Source organism: Neophocaena asiaeorientalis, unplaced genomic scaffold (genome assembly GCF_003031525.2).
Source record: "Neophocaena asiaeorientalis asiaeorientalis breed wild unplaced genomic scaffold, Neophocaena_asiaeorientalis_V1.1 scaffold39, whole genome shotgun sequence".
NCBI classification, from domain to species: Eukaryota; Metazoa; Chordata; class Mammalia; order Artiodactyla; family Phocoenidae; genus Neophocaena; species Neophocaena asiaeorientalis.
In genome coordinates, this window is record NW_020175670.1 from 1,412,263 (window position 1) to 1,435,178 (window position 22,916).

Below are 22,916 nucleotides of genomic sequence, written 5' to 3' on the forward strand. Positions count from 1 at the left end.
AAAGACATGAAAAAGAATGAAAAAGCACAAAGAATAGATGGAACAAACAGAGAATAAGGATTAATATAATAGATCGACTAATCATATCCCAGATCAAGTTAAACTGAAATGGTCTAAACACCCCAGATAAAATGAAGGGCTTATCAGATTGGAAAAAAACAAGGCTGAGCTACGTATGACCTATAAAGAAACTACTTTATTTATAAAGGTATATATAGATTAAAACTAAAAAAGAAGGAAAGAAGAAGTAAAAAAATAAGAACAGAAATCACTTAACTTAAAAACGGAAAGACACTAAAGAACAAAAATGAAGCAAAAAAGGTGGTTCTTTGAGCAGATCAATACAATTAATAATCCTCAGCCTGATTGATCACAAAATCGATTAAAAAAAAACAACACAAATTACCAAAATCAGGAATGAAAGAAGTGACATCTCTAGATGCTACAGACATCATAGCAAGTATTAGTAATTTTTTTTCTTTATATGGACCAATAATAAATACTTCAGAATTTCCATGCCACAATACAGCCTCTGTAGCATATTCTTGTTTGTTTGACTCTTTTTGTGACAGTTTAAAAATGTAAAAAACATTTTCACTTCGTGGGGTGTATAAAAACAGGGCCAGATTTGGCTCTCAGGCTATAGTTTGCCAAACCCCAGTTAAAAGGACATTAAGGCAAAATTATGAACAATTTTAAGTCACTAAATTAGTAATTTACATAAAATGTACAATTTCCTCAAAATATAGAAACTTACAATGTTCACTCAGGAAGAAATAGATAACAGGGCTGATTACATGTCTATTAAAGGAATGGAGTTTCTAGTTAAAAACCTCCCAACAAAGAGAACTCCATGCCCAGATAACTTCAATGGCAAATACTAACAAACATTAAAGGAAGAATGTACCAGTTATACACAAATTCTTCCAGGAAATAGAAGAAAGTTGAGAATTTCCAACTCATTTTATGAGGGGGAAGAAAAATCCTACTAAATATCCCTCAACAATATTGTATTAGTTTCTTCTAGTTGCTATAACAAATTACTACAAATCTGGTGGATTAAAACAAAAGAAATTTATTCTGTCACATTTCTGGAGGCCAAAAGCCTGAAATCATTATAAGTGGGTGTAAATCATGAGTTGGCAAAGCTGCACTTGCTCCAGAGGCTTTTAGGAACACTTCATTCCTTGCCTTTTCCAAAAAGAATTTGACATTTATGATAAAAACTGTCAGCAAAGGAGGAATAAAAGGGAACATTCTCAACCTGGTTAAAGGCATTTACCAAAAAAAAGAGCAGCTAATATCATATATATTTATTAATATGTGTACAGTAATATTGACAAATGCATTCCTGCTAAGATGGAGAGTAAGGCAATGATGTCCTCTCTAACCATTATTACTCATATCATAATAAAAACCTTAACCCGTAAAATAAGGCAAAAAAAAAAAACCACTAAAAGTATAGAGATGAGAAAGAAATAACTAAAATTTATTTTATTCATACTTTGATATAATTGTCTACATAGAAAATTCCCAAAGAATTTACAAATTTTCTCTAGTACCAATGAATGTATTTAGTACGGTTGCAGGATACAAGCCCTACTAAAATCATTTTTTATATATACCAGTGATAAAAAATCTTTTAATTTAAATTTTAAGAGACTATTTAAAACAGTATGAAAAATGACAACTATAGGAATAATTTTAACAAAATATAGTCAATTTAAAAAATAAAAACTAAATAAATGGGGAAATAAAAATTATACTTGAAGTAAACAACTGAAAATCAAAATTTTTAAAATTTTATTTATAATAGAATCAAAAAATGTGAAGCACTTAGGGAAAAATCTAACAAAGTCTGTATAAGATGAATATGATGAAAACTAACACACCAATGAGAGAAATCAAAGAAAATTTAACTAAATGAAAAGTTTATTTGGAAGACTCAATATTATTAAAATATCAATTATTCCCAAATTGATTTGTACATCCAAAGCAATTTCAGACACAATCCCAGCCGTTTTTTTTTGCTTTGTTATAGATTAATAAGTTTATTTGAAAGTATTTATGGACATGTAAAGAACGTAGTCAAAACAATTTTGAGAACAAAGAATAAAGTATGAGAACTCCCAATTTCTGATTTCAAAGCTTACAACAAATCTATACTAATCCAGATAGTGTGATATTGGCCTAAGGATCATTGGACCAGAATAGAGTCCAAAAATAGGCTTACATATATAACAGTAATTAATTTTCAACAAAAGTTGACAAGGTAATACAATGGAGAAAGAATAGTCTTCTCAACTAATGGTGATGCACCATTTGGATATCTACATGAACAAAAGGAGACTTTGATGCATACTTTGCACAATACATAAAAATCAACACTAATTGGATCATAGAATTAAACACAAAACATACAACTACAAAACTTTAGAAGAAGTCATAAGAGAAAATCTTTCCAAGCTTGGATTAGGAAAAATGCTTTTAGATCATCCCAAGCACAAACCATGAAAGAAACCAAATTGATAACCTGTACTTCATCAAAATTAAAAACCTTCTAACCAAGAGAATGAAGACATATGTCCACAAAAGACTGTATATAAAGGTTTATAGCAGCAACTGGAAGCAAGAAAAAGATACGTCAACTGCTGAATGGATAAATAAATCTTGGTACATCCATACAATTAAATATTGTTCCCAATAAAAGGAACATAATATTGATAACATCTAATAGAGCAGAATCTTAAATTTATTATGCTAAATGAAAGACACAAGAACACAAAATTGCATACTTTATGATTCTGTTTATATCATGTTCTGGAAAAGGCAAAGAAAAGAGATAGATATCAAGACAGTGATTGCCAGGACTGAGTATGAGATGGATTGACTACAAAGAAGTATGTTGAAAATTTTCGGATAATAGAAATATTCTGTATCTTCATAGTGACAAGTGTCAAAACCTATGGAATAGTATTCCTAAACAGGGTAAATTTTACCAATTGTAAATTATATCTCAATAATCATGAGATATAAGCAATGTTGTTTACACTCCTTCCTGTTAGGTTTTATCTGCGTCAAGATTTCCCAAAGCTAAATTCTGTCATCCAGCATATAAGTAAGCTTTCTCTTCTAGCTTCCTATTTTTCAGTCTTGCAAAAAATGCCTTTTAATTTTCTTTCAAGGTGACATTGATAAACTAAATCTATTCTGTCCTTGTTTGGTTGACTAACCAACTTTAAATCCACACAGACTACAGCTACTAAACAGACTGAAACAACATGGACCCCAAGGACTTCAAAGCTATGATCCTCCACCATGTCTGTTGGCAGCAAGTTCCTGCAATGTAGTCAACTGAGAGGGTTGATTAAGTTATCTCAAAGCAAAAATATCTGTCTTGAATTCCAAGATGAAAAAATTAAACCTCTGAGGCTATTCCACATGTATATTAATGTGGAAAAATGATATTATTTGGCTTCTTTTTTTCTGATCACACGTCTTCCTTTTTATTCTAAGGGTATATAGATTCTTGATAATTGCACTTTGCTTAAAATTTAAATGATGTTAGTTGTGAGCCTGGAGGAAAGAGCGTGAATGCAAATCAGCAGCAATACGAGTAATTTAGGGCAATAGTTCTTAACCTTTGGGGGAGAGAAGAAAGAATCCCTTATAGATAGTCAAATATTTGCTGAATCAATGAGAATGAGATGAAGCTTCTTCTCAGAAAAAAACATGTATATTATTCATGTAAAATGGAGTTCAAAGACTATGAATCCAATTCATCTTTTCATTAAGAGGTCATCAAACCCTAAGAGAAGGATCACCATTATGTTGTCTTATAAATACTTGTAAAGTTCTTGGAAGTATTTTAACATTCCTTGGAATGTGATACGTTTAGCAAAGCTGCAAAGCTGGTCACATATATTCAGTGAGCAAATATGTATTGACTGCATTTTGCCGTTGTATATGGTATCAGTGGTTTCGATGGAAGTCTATATATCATTTGTCTAAGCATCTCCTGAGAAGCTTGTTAAAAATACAAATTTCAGGATTTTACCTACTGAAACTCTGAATCGGGTTGTACAGGGTGGTAGAATTTCTATTTTTAAAGGCTCCACTAGACCTTTCTGTTCAATAGCCTGGTTTGGAAATATGGTTCAAAAATTACTAAGTACTGGACTACATTTCAATGTTTATAGAGACATGAAATTATCTAACATGTTCTTTAAGTTAAACTTCTTCTCAATGAAAACAAATTACTGATGATAAATTTATTCCTAAAGACCATAGCAGTTAATTCCATGCCTTCATAACCATTTCAAACATTTGTTCTGGGCAGAATAATTTATGGATGTTTTTAGCAATAATGAAGGAACCATTACAAAGTGAACTACTGACTTTGAAGAAATAATACTGTAATTCTAAAATAAAATCCAGTTTTCAGAGAATAGCACACTGATGTTCATAATTCTTCTGATGGGAAAATATGACAGAAATTAATATTGTAAAGACTTTTAAGAATCAGCTCTACTAATCAAATACTTAGTATTGGGGAAATACAATATTACGCATATGTGTTGTGTAAATTTGTAGATGCTTTCTCCTCTCCATCTATTCCACTTGTAAAATATTTTAATATGAATTTGACGTTGTTTTTATATTCCTCACTTCTCTGCCTCATAATTTGTTTCAAAGATTAATTGTCCATACTCCTGTTCTACCCTGGATATCCGGACAAATATATTCCTCTCTTTTACCCATGAGGTATGACATAATTTACCTGATTAACTTTTTAAGTCTTGTTTTGATCAGCAAAAATTAACTTGCAACAGATCCTTGCACCATCTCAATTTCTGCTGAGAAACCTCTCCCCATATTAACCCTGACATCCCATCCTGTGTACCCAAATTTGTGACAAGTCTTCAATTCTTGATTATGTTTTCATGACTTAAATGCTGGTCTTATTTCTATAGCTAGTTATCTAAATAGATAAACAGACAGACTGACGGACAAGATAATTCACGAATTCACTCTTTTTCATCCAACAATTACAGTGTACCTACTATAGCTAGGTATTATTAGGGACACAAAGACAAAAGAGAGAGTCCCAGCTACAGAGAGTATGCCATATGGTGTTATGACAAACACCATAATATAAAATACTTACTGCTATAAATGGAACACATATACAGTGTAGAAATACAGAAAAATAGATGTCAATATCTGATGATGATTGTGTATGTGTAGAATCTGTCCACAAAGATTTAATGTAAAAATATATTTTACATTGTGAATCAACACATTAGGCAATATTTATTCCCCCAAATTGAGACAATAATATTCTTGGAGACTTTGTAATTTGGACTTTTCTCAGACCACCCTTTTGTTCAAAATGAGTCAGACTCTATAGAATTTCATGGGTGGTGGTTGGTGATAAATGGCTATAGGTCAGCAGGGGTAGCAGTTGTGGAAGAAAGCTGGCTGTGAAGGGATAGAGAGCAAGGAAAAACTAGAAACTGGGGTGTTTCTCACAACCTCCAATCTTGACAACTCAGGTAATTTTCAGAAGAAAATGGCATCCATGGAAGGGTCCAATTCAATCCACGTGCTATCAGGTGGCTAATTAGTGCTCTTGTGCAATGGTACCATATTTGGAGCTAAGTGTTAGTATCTGTTATTGACTGGCTGGAAATCTGCCAAGTCAGACCATACTTGGTGAATCTATATTACTGACTCTATGTATAACATTCATCACTTCGTGTAAAAGGACAGTCTATAAGGACATGGGTGGCTGGAGAAAGAGGGTAACTGATAGTCACACAGCACGTCATCTTGTTCACTTGAATACAAAGGTCTTGTTCTGGTGAGGCTATCTTTGGTGAGAATCATAGATGGAATGAAAAATATGTCGACATTCTGTGTTTCTTCAGAGAGGTCTATTCAAATATCTCTTCCCCATTCTCTTGCCACCAATTTTCCAAGTGTGTCTCTTCCAAGTCTCTGACCTTTAGACACAAACTATAAATCAATGAAGATTCTACTTCTGACAATCTCTCATTAAAAAAAAAATTCAACAAAACAGTTATGCTACTCAAAGTTCTGCCTACTGGGAGTTTTCTTCACTTTATTCTGGAGGTCCTGGAGTAAGCTGAAGTTGTCTACTTTTGTCTACAGAATCATTTGTAAATAAGGCCTGATTTTTTTTTTCATCTTGTTAACTACTCATAGGAAATTCCTAATGAGACTCTAGGTGAAGATTGAGAGAGATGGGCAAAGGAGCTAGAGTAAGGGCCATAGGCATTTTAGCTATTTGCTTGTGTGTCTCAGTCTATGCCTCACTCAAGCCTGATCGCTTATGTGTTGCTATCATTTGACTATGGACTTCTGCCCATGCCAACAATACCAGTTCATGAAGGGTAACTCAGGCTGTATGGTAACTTGGTGGCTCACATGAAGTGTTCAGTCTCTACTAGAGACCTGTAGCAAGCCAGAATCTATTTCTTAAAAGGAGAATAATAATCTGAAGAGGATGGCACAGCTTTGCTCTAAAATTTTAAAAGTCTTCTTGGGCTTCCCTGGTGGCGCAGTGGTTGAGAGTCCGCCTGCCGATGCAGGGGACGCGGGTTCGTGCCCCGGTCCGGGATGATCCCAGATGCCACGGAGCGGCTGGGCCAGTGAGCCGTGGTCACTGAGCCTGCGCGTCCGGAGCCTGTGCTCCGCAACGGGAGAGGCCACAACAGTGAGAGGGCCGCGTACCGCAAAAAAAAAAAAAAAAAAAAAACAAAAAAGTCTTCTTTGTGATTCATTAACAGGAGTCTGTTCGTAAGTGCCATACAGCATCCCTATATGCTACAATCATTTCAAACATAATTGGATTAGTATTCTCTTTTGGCCCAAGTGGTAGAGGCTCTTATGCAGTAGTCTAAACCTACTGCACAGTTTTTTTCTTTTTCTGAGGCCTAATAAAAATAATAAAAGCCCTAATAAAAAACAGACTTTAAGGTTACTCAGTAAATAGGTTGGAGTAATAAACCTAAATAAAGGATATGTTGTTTCTACAATCCAAAGAGACATTATGATCCTTGTTTAATGATAGGAAGGACCCGATACACCAAATTTTCCTTCACCTTCACAGGAATATCTCCACACCCAGGTCACTGAACCCCTAGTAATTTCATCAATGTGTAAACAAGGCCCTGAATTTTTGTGGAATTCTTTCCCCACATTTTGGTATGCGTGTGTCTTACCAAGGTGTCTAGAGTAGTTTCTTCTTCCTGTCCACCAGATCCAATCAGAATGGTGTCATCAACTTAATGGAAAAGCATGATGTCTTATAAAATAAAAAGACAGTCAAGGTCCATTTAGACTAGACTATGTCACTGGCTGGATGTTTGATTTAGCCCTGAGGTAAGTCAGCAACAGTGTATTCTGACCCTCTCCTCTGAAAGTAAACTTCTAATGAGTTTCACCACTGAAATGTTTGCTACACATCAGGTATCAGGAGACTCTGGAAACTCCAGTAATAAAAACAAATTTGGGATAACAGCTGCAATTGGAATCATTGCCTAATTTAAATTTTTGATAATCTACTCTTATTCTCTTATACCCATCTGCATTGTGTATAAGCCAAATAGACAAACTAAATGTATCTTTAGTAAGAGGTACGACTCCTTCATCTTTTACATTGTTGATGTGGTAGAGATGTAGCATTACATTTTGTTTATTATATTGGTAGGTAAAGAGAGTCCTGGGGTTTTTCTTGGTTTTTTTCCCACAGGTCAAAGAATTAATTTGGTATTCTACAAGTTGCTGAGTACGTCCCTCACAACTATGCATTGTATACCTGGGATAAAATCACATGATGGGTTCAGGTGCACATAGGCCTCCCTTGGAATTACCCCAAACCATAAATCATCTCATCTCTATAGATGTCTACTATGGCTACACTGGACCACAGTGGCATTTTGGATCTCCAGGAATTGCTGTAAGTTAAAACCAGGGCCTTATAATCTCAAAGAATCTGGTTATTCAGCTTCTACAGTCACTCTGATAAATGGTGGCAGGACTTCTGGGAGGAAGAATAGGACATAAATTTACAGAATAAATTTTTGTCTGTGTAGCTACAATCTTCCTTAAGCAAAACCCATCTCCCCTTCATTAAGAGGCTCTAGACTCAAGACTAGAAACTGGTTTGAGGGGCTTGAACTCTTTTGTGATAATTCAAATCACATCTTTCTTCACCAGACCTAATGCTTTGCTGACTATACACATCACTAAGGTTCTATAGGCTGATCATCTACTTCAGTTCCAAGGACACCATTATCATTTAACAAACACCAAAGATCTCTGCAGCTCAGACTATGCTGATTACTGTGTTGCCTCTGGTGTACATTTCTGTACCCATGCCCATCTTTACTCTGGTGATTAAGTGCCACCACCTGACCCCTGATATTCTAGGATTTTATCCTGCCCATTGAATACAGAGAATCCCTGAGATCCCATTATCTCCATTGGATTTGGGAATCCAGTTTGATGGCAGCATTTCCCACTATCATCTCTGGCCTAGAGACAATAGTCACCCAAGAGCTCTTCAAGGCTGCTGGAGCTCCCCTGATGAATACATTAAGGGAGTGTGCTTGGACAAATTTAGGGGCATAGATTGGAGTTGGTGAAAAGGACAAATCCATGCTAACATCTATTTATTCTTAAAACTTCGGATACCTACTTTTCAGTATCATGGATGTTTTAACTTCATAACTTGCTACTTTGGGGTAAAGGATCAGTCAGTCATTAAAGCAAACTGCTAGAAATACTCTTGATTCAACATACTGAATCCAGAATCTTCACTTAGTGGAATGTACCCATTTCAAAGCATTTTGACCCACCCAGCATTATAATCCTTCTACCCTGATCCAATATACTTAAAATTTATTTTCATAAAGGCTCCCCAGATTTCTGTCAATAAGGACAATTCTTTTGGTGTTCATGGCACCTCCTTGTGGTCTAAAAGGAGACTTGAGGACTATAAATGCTTTTCTGGTACATACATGTTGTCACTGCATACTTTGCTGGACGAAGAGCTATTGTAAGACAAATTAGGGAGGAAATATGCAAGTAGAAGGACGTTCTCTCTCTGTGGAGCTTAAATGGCCATGGGAAACTATATTATTCTTTAGCTGCTAGTCAAAACCATATAAATAGACATACTGCGGGCTATTAACTAGATAAGTAGGGAGTTAGTTACTAGATAGGACCCATTCAAAGATGCCCTTGGGGCTTGGGCATTTCAATGCCAGTCCTGCTAGTGAGACTTTTTAAAAATAAAATATATTAGGCCATATACAAGGTGAATGAGTAATTGATATAAAGCTCCATCAAGATCTTTAAGGTTTTCATTAAATGTCTGGCTTTGATATATCTCCAAGTGTTGTACCTTTTCCTGTAAGTGTCTCATATTCTGAACAGGACTGTATTCCTTTGAATCACGGCTGCTAAAGGGTCATTCTTCAAAAACTCTTTCCCACCTTTGACATTTTTATGGGATGGCCCTTTAAAGTAAAATATGGAAGGTTTTCATGACAGTGATGTCCTGGTATGTAGTCACTAAAATAACAGTGTTGGTTAACCTGAGGTTGGAAAAGGTGTCCTGGGCAGAAATATAAATTATCTTCTTTAAAGCAGAGATCATGACTCATCTGTCATCGTAAAGACAACATCACGCAGCAGCTCAAACATGGGCTCTGAAAACTGACTCCCTAGATTCAAATCCCAGCTCTGCCATTTACTTGCTGTGTGACCTGGGAAAGTTACTAAATCTACTAGATCAATTTCCTCATCCATAAAATAGATGTGCTGGAAAAGAAATGCTAGAAAAGAAAGCATGAAACATACAAGAAAGAACAGCGATAACCAGTGGCAAAAGGTCAGATTCAGAAACTACTATAGAGAAACCCAAAAATGGGATGGACTTAGATGCTTTAGATCCATAGCTGCCTGCCACCAATGATCAGTACTCCCTCTCTTTGCTGTACTCTAGAGGCCAGGTACAGGATTAAGGAGATTGAACAAAGAAAGGGTGTGTGTCTTCAGTTTTCTGAAATCTCTTTGAGCTGGCCCTCTCTTCTGTTTGATTTAAATAATAATCTTATTGCATAAATTAAAGTGCTTGGGTTTGTTAATTTTTACCATGGCAATATGTAAATAGGAAAAATAGTTAATTTCCATGGTGTGATAAGAAGGAATAAGTCAAGCAACAAGGTCTGGATTTTGTCTAATTAGAGATGGGCACTTGGAATCTATGCTGTTGAAAGAGATCCTTTAATGGCTGCAGAAGTATATAAAAGGAATAAAGCTATGCATGTGTTTGTTTATTTATTTAATTATACACTGAATACTTATTCATTCTACAGATATTTATCGAGTACCTATTACTAGCTAGCCATTGCTTTGGACAAAAGGGGTGAGTGGATGAAAACAAATGAAATCCTTGACTTCACAGAGCTAAATTATAGGGAGAGAAAGGTATTGACCAAATGTACACATAATATTAAATACAGATAAGCTATAATAACATTAAATATATACATAACAATACCAGGTTTGATAAGTACTATAAATTTTTTTTTTTTTTTTAATTATCATTTTATTTTATTTATTTGATTTTTTGCGGTACGCGGGCTTCTCACTGTTGTGGCCTCTCCCGTTGCGGAGCACAGGCTCCGGACGCGCAGGCTCAGCAGCCATGGCTCACGGGCCCAGCCACTCCGCGGCATGTGGGATCTTCCCCGAATGGGGCACGAACCCGCGTCCCCTGCATCGGCAGGCGGACTCTCAACCACTGCGCCACCAGGGAAGCCCTATAAATTTTTAATATATAAAATTTTAAAACACAGAACTGATAATTTGGGTAGAAATACAGATACTTTTAAAATATGTGTTATGTGCTATGATACAAATATGAAATGGTTGCTTTAAGTGGAGAGAGTATTACATGCACCTGTAATGTAGAACCATTAAGAATAATGCCTGGTGACACATAGAACTCAATAAATATTAACTATTATTATAGGACAGACTGTACCACAGACTAGTATGCAGTGAACAAGCAATAAAGCCTCCTTGGGGGAAAAAAATGACACCTAAACTTAATCAGAAAGAATGAAGAAAGACGAGGCAGATGGAGAAGAGGGAAGGGCCTTTTAAACTGAAGGTATAGCATATGACAGGACAAAACAAACAAACACACAAAAGTATGATATTGAGTTTAGGAACCTACAATTGTGATTTTGACTGAAGCATAGAGTTTGTGGCCATCAGAAGAAAAGTGTACCAGGAGAACTAGAAAATGACTCCAAATGTCCTCTTGCTCTGGAGAGGTCAGGTTTCAGGACAACGTTGAGGGTGGGGTGAGAACATCAGTGTCTCCTAATCTTCTCCATTCTCCCTATTAGACTGTACATTCTAGAAATTACTACTCTGTGCCAGATCCTGTAACCAAGCGCTGGAGTGAATGAATTAGATTTGAAACCTACTCTCAACAAGTAAACAACAGTGACAAATAACATTTTTTGAGTAATCTCTATTATCCATGTACTGTTTAAAGCAATCCCCATGTCTTCATGCATTTGATGCTTAAAACAACTCAGTAAACTAAAAATTCTTATAACCTTTCTATAGATGAAGAAAGCAAGGCAAAAAGTGGTAACTCTTGGGGCTTCCCTGGTGGCGCAGTGGTTGAGGGTCTGCCTACCGATGCAGGGGACGCAGGTTCGTGCCCCGGTCCAGGAAGACCCACATGCCGCGGAGCGGCTGGGCCCACGAGCCATGGCCGCTGAGCCTGCGCGTCCGGAGCCTGTGCTCCGCAACGGGAGAGGCCACAACAGTGGGAGGTGTGCGTACCGCAAAAAAAAAAAAAAAAAAAAAAAAAAAGTGGTAAGTCTTGTTCACCATTGTATTCTCAGTGCCTGGTACAGTGTCTGACATCATAATTTATTCATAAATATTTGAATGAATACATTAATAAGGGACAAGTGAATCATATGGAAATCTAGCTTTGCTAGGCCAGGGTTGCACATTCATAATCAGGTCACTGCCCCACTGGTCATTTTGTGGGACAGTTATAGGACAATGGTTTTCAAATGTTTTGATGCATGAGAACCTCCAGAGGTTCTTGCTAAAGATTCTAATTCATTTGGTCTGGTGAGAAGCCCATGTCTTTGCATTTTTAGTAGATACTCCAAGCATTTTATTCTAAGGTGATACTTGGCTACATTTTGAAAAAAATGCTGTGAAATATGAGTTGATAATCATCACAACTAGGTATGAAATTAATGAATAATGGTTATGGCTTAGCCTGTCAAAGGAAGGAGAAGGGGTATGGTGACTTCAATGACAAGTGGGATGGCTTTCTTTTGCATTTTAGAATGTGTAGCAGCAACTCTGGACTCTACTTACTAGATGCCAGTAGCTCGTTCATCCTCCAAGTTGTGACAACTGAAAATATGACAACTGAAAATATCTCCAGACATTGAAAAATGTCTCATGAGGTCAAATTGCCTAGAATTGGAGACCACTGCCATAGTGGAAGACAGGGAGCTGTCTCCAGACACTTTCCTACAGCAACTTCCGGCCTTCTAATCTAGATTTGTATACAGCATAAGACACCTGATCTGTTTCTCCATAAGTGTTCCTCTGTGAGACACTATGGTTTGTTTGATGAGCACAGTGTACCTTCTTGGCTTTTTTTCAGGGCTCACACTATGTGTCATCCCCCCTCCCACCATACACAAACACATACACACACACACACACACACACACACACAACTGATTTAGCAAATCAAATGAGACAGACTGTCAGCATCAAGACCTCATATACAAAATCATCATTCCTTCTTCAGGTTCCAGAGGGCTCAGATCCTTTTAACATAGTTTACAGGAAATTATAGTTAATTTTGACAGCAGAATAGGATCAGTTTCCCAGAAGACAAATATTATAAGAAGGAAAAATAAATCAAAGGAAGAGACAGAGAAATAAAAAGTCAGATAAAATTTCTTGAAAGAAAGAATTTAAATAAGTTTGAAAATTTTCAGCCCCAAATTGGCAAAAACATATATTTCAGAAAATACAGAAACTTTCCCAGTTTGGAAATTACTCCAGTCCTTTATTTTTACAAGAATAAACAGACAATGTGTAACTGCCTAAGGATATATCCTTCACCTTTTCTCTTCATTAATTTCTCTTAACAGTTCTCAGCATCTTTCAGTTATGTATGAGAACAATAAAAGTAAAATCTTGTTAATAATTTTTGATGGGAAAACTATAAACTACTGTTGTATAAAAATATGCAATATCATATTGCCACTGATTATATGCAGAAAACTTACCTAATCTTAGCAAAATGCAAAGAGTACCTAGACGAGTATTTGTTATTCACTACATACGTCTAGTGAATTCATTCCTAGTTCACTGGCTAATCAGAATGGTGATTTAGTGTGTGCACCCAATGAAACAGTTAAATAGCTATGCAAAGCATATTCTTAATTGGCCAGAAAAAAAAATAACTACCCAGATTCATATTGAAATCAACTTTAAATTTATTCACTTCAGAATCTATTATAATGAAACTTTATTGTTATACAAATTATTTGGTATGAGCTATCTTGACTAACATACTTTGTGGAAGAGAATAATGCTTCCTAATTAACAAGTAGTAGAAGAAAAACAAGGAAGTCAATACCTATTTTCAGAGAAGACTAGAAAGATGGAGAATCAAAGAGAGGGGAGTAAAGCCCAGCACTGCACCATCTGTTATTCTGGGCAAGAGAATACCTGTAACCTTGTTACCTCCATCCAGTTCCTTTAAATGATTTCAGACGGCAGGGTAGCAACAGCTACTCATGCACAAACACTGTTACTTCTACCTTGAACTATTTGCTGGGAGACAAATACTCTAAGGTAACTCGGTGGTTAATTGCAGTTCACCCCTGAATCCGGTCAATTCCGGGTGGTTGTGAGGTGATTAATGACAGCCAAAGACCCCAAACCCAGGGCTTCGGTGGGAAGCAGTGATTTAAGAGGGCATAGAGGTGGAAGATGGCTGGGCAGAGCAAACCTGTTTCTACCACCACCACTGTCTTAGTCTTTACAGTTTGTTCGAGCTGCCAGAGGCTTTCTAGTTGCCATGGCAACTGTTGGGCTCTGCTGCAAACTCAAAGCAGAGCCTCTGAAGTTAGGTACCAAACACTGGAGCTCAACAAACGCAAAGGGGAGAACAAGGATTACACATGTAATCGATCTCCAGCTCCTATGACTAAAATAGCCTTTTTAAAATCGGATTTTTGTTTATGTCTTTGTAAAAGGAGATTATTCTTGTCTGGTATTGTTCATTAGTATCATCTTCTGGTGCCCGGAGAGAGGAGACTGCAAATCCTCTCTTATAAGGCAGCAGAAGGGGGGTGGGTAGGAAACGTGATTACCAGGAATGCACCCAGCCCGCTCATTCATTCATTCAGTTATATATTTCAACATCTCCCGAGGACATATTTGTGCTTGGCATCGTGCCAGGTGCTGGGTCTGCAAAGAGAAATGAGCCGCTCCCTCCCCCCCAACAAAATTAACAACAATAATTAACAAAAATTAGCAGAATCTTCGCGAGCCTTGGGAAAACCAATTAGGCACGGCAAACTCCCCACGGATCCCTCTTGGTAGACAGATTCAGAATCCAAACACGGGAGAGGAAACAGATCCCCGAAATAGAGTCAGGCAGGAGGGAAGGCTAGAGGGAAGAGGGAAGCCGTCTTTCCCTAGCGAGGGAAATCTGTCAGGGCCACTCAACTGCTTCTCTGAGGCTGCCGGGGAGAAGAGGTTTGTTTTTCTTTCAGAAAGACGGAGCCCTTTTCCCTACTGGGCTCGATTTCTAGTAGGGGAAGCCCCGCCTTTTGGGGCTGTTGATTGGCCCAACTTCTCTTCAGATAATTTATGCCAGCATCCTCTCGGTCTGATTGGCTCCCTTGCTCAATTCCGCTGGGAGTCGCATCCTACCTGGTTGGGAGGTGTACTGCCTTCCCACACTCTCCCTTCTGTACTCACCAGGCTGCAGCTAAGGTGGGAGAAAAAGTCCTGGCTTGGAGAACTGAGCGGAAAAAGCGATCCCAATGGGTTCTTGGAAAACTCTTCTCTTCTCCCCTTTTCTTCTGTGGAGTCAAAGGAAAGGGTTGAGGTTGATGTTCCTGTTACTGACCCTGCATCTAGGAAACTGGTGAGTAAATTCAAGGACTCAAAACTATTCTTTGGTATCTACCCACTCCCCCCTCATTTCTCTTTTTTTTAAAAAAAATCATTCTAGGTTAAATAATTTGCATTTCCCTGGGCACATGTGCAACATTTTACCATCAGTTTATTTTTTGATTAGATCTACTCTTTTTCTGATAGAATGAAATTAGCCTATGTGTGAAGCATGGAGATTAGCTCAGTTGAAGCAGAGTAGAAACTAGTAAAGATTCAGTTACTGGAAGTGGGGAGGGGAGTAGAAATGTTTTCGCTACTACATTTAGTCAATGAATGCCACTGATGAACTTTCTGGATGATTCTGCATTTTAAAGACAAAGTTATTTTAGAAACTTGTTACAGAGCATGGCATGTATGATGCTTTTTTATACACTAATATTGCCTTTTCCCTTACCTTTTTGCTATTCTAAAAAAAAAAATCAAAGTTTTACATCAAGAAAGATCATAAATATGGCTAAAAATCCATCAGGGTTAAAGCTATGTTACATTTAAGTTAGAAATAACCATGTATATTTTACTGAGCCAGCTTTGAATAATTTTTTTTAACTTGGCTGTGTACAAGTAAATAAATATTGTAAGGTGATGTGATTGTCCTGTGTGTGTGTGTGTGTGTGTGTGTGTGTGTGTGTGTGTGTGTGTGTGTGTGACAGAGAGGAAGAGAGAGAGGGAGTGCTTAGAACTCAAGAGTAAAACGCAATCACTATAGAGATGGAAAAATGCCTTTTTAAGTACTTGCATCACTGCTAAAATTTATTATTATGACGATTATTTTTAGTATATAGCTAGAGTGGATTTTTACCATTACTAACAGATAGAACAACTGTATTTTCTCTCCAAAAATAGAGAATAAAGTATGCTAAGTAATATTAGACTTGCCAGAATATGTTTGACACTCAATGCTTTTTAAATATTACAGTTTTAGTTTATTTACCCTTTTCCCTTAGAAACATAAATGTTCTGCATGAGCACAAACATACTACTTGATTAATTATTTCTTATATTTAAGTGCATTGTAATGGTTTATTTCTTTTAATATATTATAAAATTATGGAAGATATTTTGGTAGGCCATGTATTAGTGCTCTCATGCATCTTCATAATATCGCAAATGAATCTGTGTCCTCATAAGTAAAAACAGACTAACCCACTGATTTTCTGAAATAACAAGCTGTAAGCTGATTTATCACTGTAAGTGCAAGTTTCTCTTGCAACCTAATAGACAAGCTGCTTACTAAAGGGCATACTGTCTACTTAAAGAGATGTTTGGTTTTAAATAATACATTTTCTTCTTGAGGATATTTACATTATGAGAATCATGATGGGTTTCAGACTCTCTTCAAGCTGCTCAGAATTAACAAGTTGTGTGGTATAGTGGACAGAGATGGGCTCTGGAAGTCTGGAGACATGATTCTATGTGTCAAGGGTCCTTAACCACTCTGAACACAGTTCCTTCATCTAGGAAATGAAGGGCAGTAGTAGATCATTTATGATTTCTTCAAGTTTTCATATTCAATATTTCTAAGATTTGAACTGAAACATAAAATAACTCAATAGCTGCATCACTGGCTTTTTGTAGCAGTTTTCAAGAAGGAAATTCTAACTGGGAATGCTGTGTACTTTTGTTTTGGTCGTATGTATGAGTGAGAGAGAGAGAGATGCGTTATGCAGCTAAAATAAATAAATCATTTTATCATAGTACTATAGAGAATATGGATTATTCTGGCCAGTGAAAAAATACATATTAAAAAATAGAGCTGTATGTTGCTGTTGTAATTAACTCTTAGGGTCTCAGTTATGGGAGTGTATGTCTTCACTTTTCAAAGTAGCTACAGTTGTGATGAACTTTTTATCCTTTTAATATTTAGTTGAAGATAATTGATGTCAACATGTATAAACCATTTACATTCATAATTTCTTCTTCCTTTCTTCTTCTTTTGAGGGACCTTTCTAAAACTAATCACAGATGGTTCTATTTGTAAGAATTTTGATGTCTGATGCCAGTTCCTAAATTAAATTTTCAAAGTCACCTATTTTGGGACCTACCGAATTGGGGGCTATTATTTTTTGTATCTAATCAAAGACAGTAGCTTGTTTACTCATTTTTCATCAAGAGCATAAAGGAGAGGCACTTTATTGATTTTTACATTGCTGAACTATGAAAACCAATCCTGTTGTTGTAATTAAAAGCTGTAGTCATGGTTCCTATGTTTCATTCTTTGTGAGGCTCTATGGCATCTTGGCAAGTTGGTTAAAATCTCTCAAGCTTGAGTTGACTTATTTGTAATGTTGAAAAAAATATAATTATAATCAGACTTTTGAAAAGAATTGAAAAAGTGCTTTGAGATTTTACATAGTCTAAAATGTAATTTATGGTAAGCTTTGACTAAGAAGTTATACTTTGAGAGAGCTAAAGAGAGATTGTTTTAGAGATTGTTTCTAAAAACAATCTCATGAGTCAATAATCATACAATTTAGCAGTCAGTTGCCCAAATGACAATATTCAAGTATAATTACATTATAGAATATATTATTTTAAAATAATTTCAGTAATATATTTTGTGGAGATGGTAATGCATGATTTTTCTTTAGGCATACAGAGCTTTGGCTTCATTTTCTAATAAAATATAGATGCAAATGAGTACAAAATGACTAATGATGCTCCATGATAATTAAATATTCAAAGAAGAACTGAGGGACAAAATGATTTTGAAGTTAAAATGTAAATGCTATAATTGATAAATCCCCTGTGTATAGAGTCTTTTTGGTATACTCGTCTTCCTTTTTATCCTATTATATACTATGAGTCACATTTTTGGCTTATCAACAAAAGGAAATGTTTGATTTTTTCATCTTAAAAATAAAAGAGACAAATCTAGTATTTTATATTTATATATTTACATAAAGGTGATTAAAATTTGTCTAAGAAAATAATAATGAAGGTGGGGTCCCAAAGAAAAGGAGACAGGCAGGGCGAAAAACTGAAAAAAAGGGCTCTTGAGATATTGTCAAAATATGATGAAATGACTGCCACAAGCCTCAGGAGAATAATTCACATATATGCATGCTACCAACTGAGAATCCTAGACTCGACCATTAGATGTAAATTCTAGTTTCAGCCTCAGCACTTCCCACTAGGCTGAAATCAGGCAAATCTTTGAGGCAGAGACTCCTCGTTTGTGAAAAGTAGAACTGGCATCTACCTTTCCAGCTTGTTTCAAGACCAAGAGAGAAAATTTTTGCAAAGTACATGACAGTTAAAGTTTTAACTGAAAAGTCATAACAACAGATATTCTTGGAATCTCAGTAATTCTAGAATTTTTTATTCTAGTTAAATTTAAGTGCAGTAAACTCCTTGAATTGTTTGTGCATTATTAAATATATTTTGGATTATGGGAGAGATCATTCAACGAATATTTATTGAATACCTGCTATGTGCTCTACACAGTGCAACTTGCTGGGTTTACAGTGGTGAATAAACTAGACATGAGAACTAACCATATGGATAGTGCTTGTGTCTAGTGTTCTACATGAGTACTACCATTATACACACTGCTGAGGCTGAGGTTTATGGTATTAACCAAAGGAAAACATCTTGTAGTCAAAATAAGGAAATATACCTTCACAACTCCAAAGATAAACAGGAGTCTAAATTTTTAAGGTTAGAGGGTACTGATAGAAAAGATCACAATCAGGGAAAGAGAATCAGAACATCATGAGATTACTCATCTATAATACCAGAAAACCATGGAGGAAATGTCTCCAAAATTCTAAAGATAAATGTTCAACCTGGAAGGTTATACTTAGCCGAACTACCAATCAAAAATGAAGGGAAAATAAAGCCCAGATACTGTTATTCTCCCCATTTCACAGATGGAAAAACCAGGGCACAGCAATTTTTACAAACTCACTAAAGATCATCTTGCTGATAATGCTGAATCCAAGACTCAGATCCCATGTGCTCTATGCCCAGAGCCTGCATTTTTAATCACCTTTCCTCCAAGATTACAAATGCCATATAAATCAAAGCAATTAATGTAACTGCGGATGAGGGGGTTGGAAAGTAAGGGAGGGAGGGATAAAAGGAAGAAAGGAAAGGAAATGAAAAAAAGGAAAGGAAAGGAAAGGAAAGGTGTAAAGAAGAGAGGAGAGGAGAGGAGAGAAGAGGAGAGACAGTAAAATTGAGACAAGCTCAGTAAGTTACAGTCCGCTGTGTATTTATCACATAATCTAGAATATTATGTGTAGTGCTGGATTAATTATTTTAGGAAAAACTTAAACGAACTGGAGTTCTTGATCTAGAAAAAACACCACTGGATAGAGAGTTAAAAGCAAGAATTTTGAATTCAGGTAAATTTTATTGAGGAATCATATATTCTTAAGGATGCTAGAGAAAATCATTGTTGAATTTATTATGTATAGATGTTACAGACAAACCATAAACAAGTAGTGAAAACTATGTGAAGCCAGATTTTCATCAGTACAAAAACACTCTAACAAAATGATGGATGTCTTGTCACTAAACTTCAAGCAGAAGCTTGTTAGAGTTCTTGTACTCTGTGAGAGCCAGATGAAATTTATGTTTTTTTCTACTTTTAAATATCTCAGAATCTAATTCTATCTGTACTAAAATGGTTTAACCAACTGAAGCCCCATGTTTCAGGAAATAGTCTTAGCTATTAATTCATTCAATAAACAGTTATTAAGCATTCATTCAACAAATATTTACTCAGTGCCTACCATGTATTAAGCAGGGAACTGGAGACACAGTGGAAAGCAAGACATAATCTTTGCGCTAGTAGTGTTTGCATAGTGTATATAGGACATATATGTGATAGTATACGTGCTGGACAAAGAAGGCAGAGCCCCTGACCCCAGTGAACTTAAACTCTAGTAGTTAATGTTGAGATGATCTATCAATATAAACAAGTAAAGACAATAAAATGCTATAACAGCTACTTGCAATTCTAGATGAGCTATAGTGGTGACACTAAGGAGATTGGCATCAATTGTAACTCTGGGAAAAGATTGAATGCTCTTAGCTGTCATAGGCATAAGTTCAGGTCAGTGTTAGTGAAAAATATACATAGGAAGATAACACTAATATTCTGTGGCCAGAGGTATGGTCTCATGCTTTGGTGGGCCTTTTGAAAACTATATTCCTAAGATATCCTTTACTTTGGTCATCTAACATATGACATTAAGATAGCAACGTCCTATTAAAACCTATATAACTTAGTTTAGTAGTAAATTTTTGAACTGTAGGCATTCTCTCCTTACAAATACAATTCATTTAGAGATTTAACATTTCTCCCTATTTTTAGACAAATATATTGAGTAACAAATATTTTGAGTAACACAGTGGTAGAGACTGTGATAAATATTAGGGATATAGAAAGGAAGTTAACATAGACCCTGCACTCCAACCTGTAGGTAGATGAGCATATCAGAAGATCTATGATTAGAATATAGTAGGTTAAATTTGAAAATTTTAATATTGTTGTGATCAGGGTGTGATGTGGTTCTCCACATAGATGTAGGGCTGCTAGAATCAAGGGTTCTGGAAAACAAGTTAATCTTTGGGTAGATTGCTAGGACCATGACTTGTGGTTGCAGAATTTGTGATCCGTATCAATATAGGCAGGTCATTTGCCTCTCAGTCAGCCTAGATGTGTACCACTATTAGAATAATTTTCCAACACATGCAGTAGAGTGTTTTCAGCAGGGATTACTTTTCTACTAAATAGCCACATTGAGTAGAACAATGTAGCCCTATTGGTTGGATTAAATTTAAGTTTTAATCAGACATCTGTGTTCTACAATTTGTTACTCTGTGCAGGTGTCTTATGAGTGTAAATTTCTTTCTGTCATTTCCTTAGTACAATTCTTTCTGAAAAACCTGCAAATTATCATAACTGGAGTTGACTAGAAAGAGTGTTTTGTTGTTTCTGTTCTACTCATTTGTATTCTCTCCCTTTTGAAGTGAAAGTTCTGAGAGGATACTTAGTCAATGAAACTATTTTACCTCTCATTTTATGGTCCCAAGACTTAGGGAGAAGGTATATCTTTTTGCATTCAAAAGAACGACTCCCATTTCTTTCTTCCATTTAATTTTAAGATCTTTTCATATCGTTTATAATTTAATAAGCCTCAATATTATGCCTTAATTTGGCAAAAATTTTAGCAGTCTGATAGAATTTATCTGATGCATAAGTGCATCAAAGGCTTAGAGAATGTGAATGTCATGAAGTGTTATATGTTTCTAAGTCTAATTTATGTTCCGTTATGTTGTATGAATATAAAGTGGAACAATGGAAAATTTGGTGTTCAGTTTAATATACTTTCAATCCAGCGGTAATTTTTTAATGGACTGTGAAGAAAATTATGGTTTCTTTCCCTTCCTCCAAAAAATATTCACATGGAACCAGTCTCAAAAGAACATTTATAATCTCTGTGTATTCATCATCCCCCTAAAGACTATTCTTTGGAAGCACGATTCCCAATTTTCTAAACTCTGTTTTAACAAAATAGCGTTGGCCTGCCAAACAAAGCAAATAAAAAAATCCCAAAATTGGAAAAATATATTGTTTTATTATTAGTACTAGTTGTTATCTTAAGGATCAATCACTAAACTATGAGCAAAGATGTTACAAAAAATAATCTGCTATATTTTATATTTTTCTGTTTTTGTTTTCTTTCTAAAAATATGTCGCTATACTAATTTTTAAAAATCGATTCTGATATCAATCTGTCGCTTTTCTCATTAACTAATATAACTCTACACTCCTGTATCTTATCTCACCAGATCAAACTATGTTCTACTAGATTTAGGAATTGGCCATACCCCTTTTGAAACTAACAGTGAAGCTCTCTGTGCCCCAAGTAATCTCTATTGCCTTTAATTTCCTAACATTAGTGTAATTTTAAAGATGCTATGTATTCTACCTTACCAAGGAAACTACATAAAAATCACAGTGGATGAAGATGTCACATTTTATTTTTTCTCTGAGACTAATATTCCACACCTCAAAATGTAGAATCATTAATATATAATCCAATTTCTGTTCTATTCTGTGGACATAAAATATTTTAAATTTTTTACCACAAATAGTTTAGACCTTATTTTTCTTTACTTGTTTTCTTAAACAAACAATTTAAGCAATCTCTAAGTGATATAAATATATGTTGTTGAAATATATGGGAAAAACAAAATTTTTTTCCCTAATGTCATAATAGTTTTGATCATATAATGTAAATAATAATGGAATAACACTTAGTCCATTCTACTCCTCAAAATTACTTAGCAATTTGGAGCCTATACTTCCAGATTTTTCCATAAGTTTAAACAAATATGTGTATACACATTTGTATGTACATTTTTTATACAAATGAAATCTAACAGTTGTTTTTGTCACACAGCTAATATCAAAGATATTTTTCTAGGTTTGTACACATACTTAGTTGTACCTCCTTTTTAATGATAATATGGTATTCTATATTAAGGAAGTATCATAATTTATTAAATTTTTCCATTACAGATTCTCTTTTTTGTTATCACTAATATTGTTACTGTGTATATATATATATATATATATATATATATACACATGTATATGCTTTTAGTTTCTATAT

At 35.4% G+C, this 22,916-nt stretch overlaps 1 protein-coding gene across 1 annotated transcript in view; it reads left to right on the forward strand.

The window, feature by feature from the left end:
* Positions 1-15,088: 15,088 nt before the first annotated feature.
* GABRG1 (gamma-aminobutyric acid type A receptor subunit gamma1) overlaps positions 15,089-22,916 on the forward strand; it is a 64,003-nt gene continuing 56,175 nt past the window's right edge. The window contains exon 1 of the mRNA XM_024731717.1: positions 15,089-15,259. Within this exon, the coding sequence (XP_024587485.1) occupies positions 15,156-15,259 (104 nt within the window). The 5' untranslated portion in view covers positions 15,089-15,155. The remainder of the gene's footprint in view (positions 15,260-22,916) is intronic.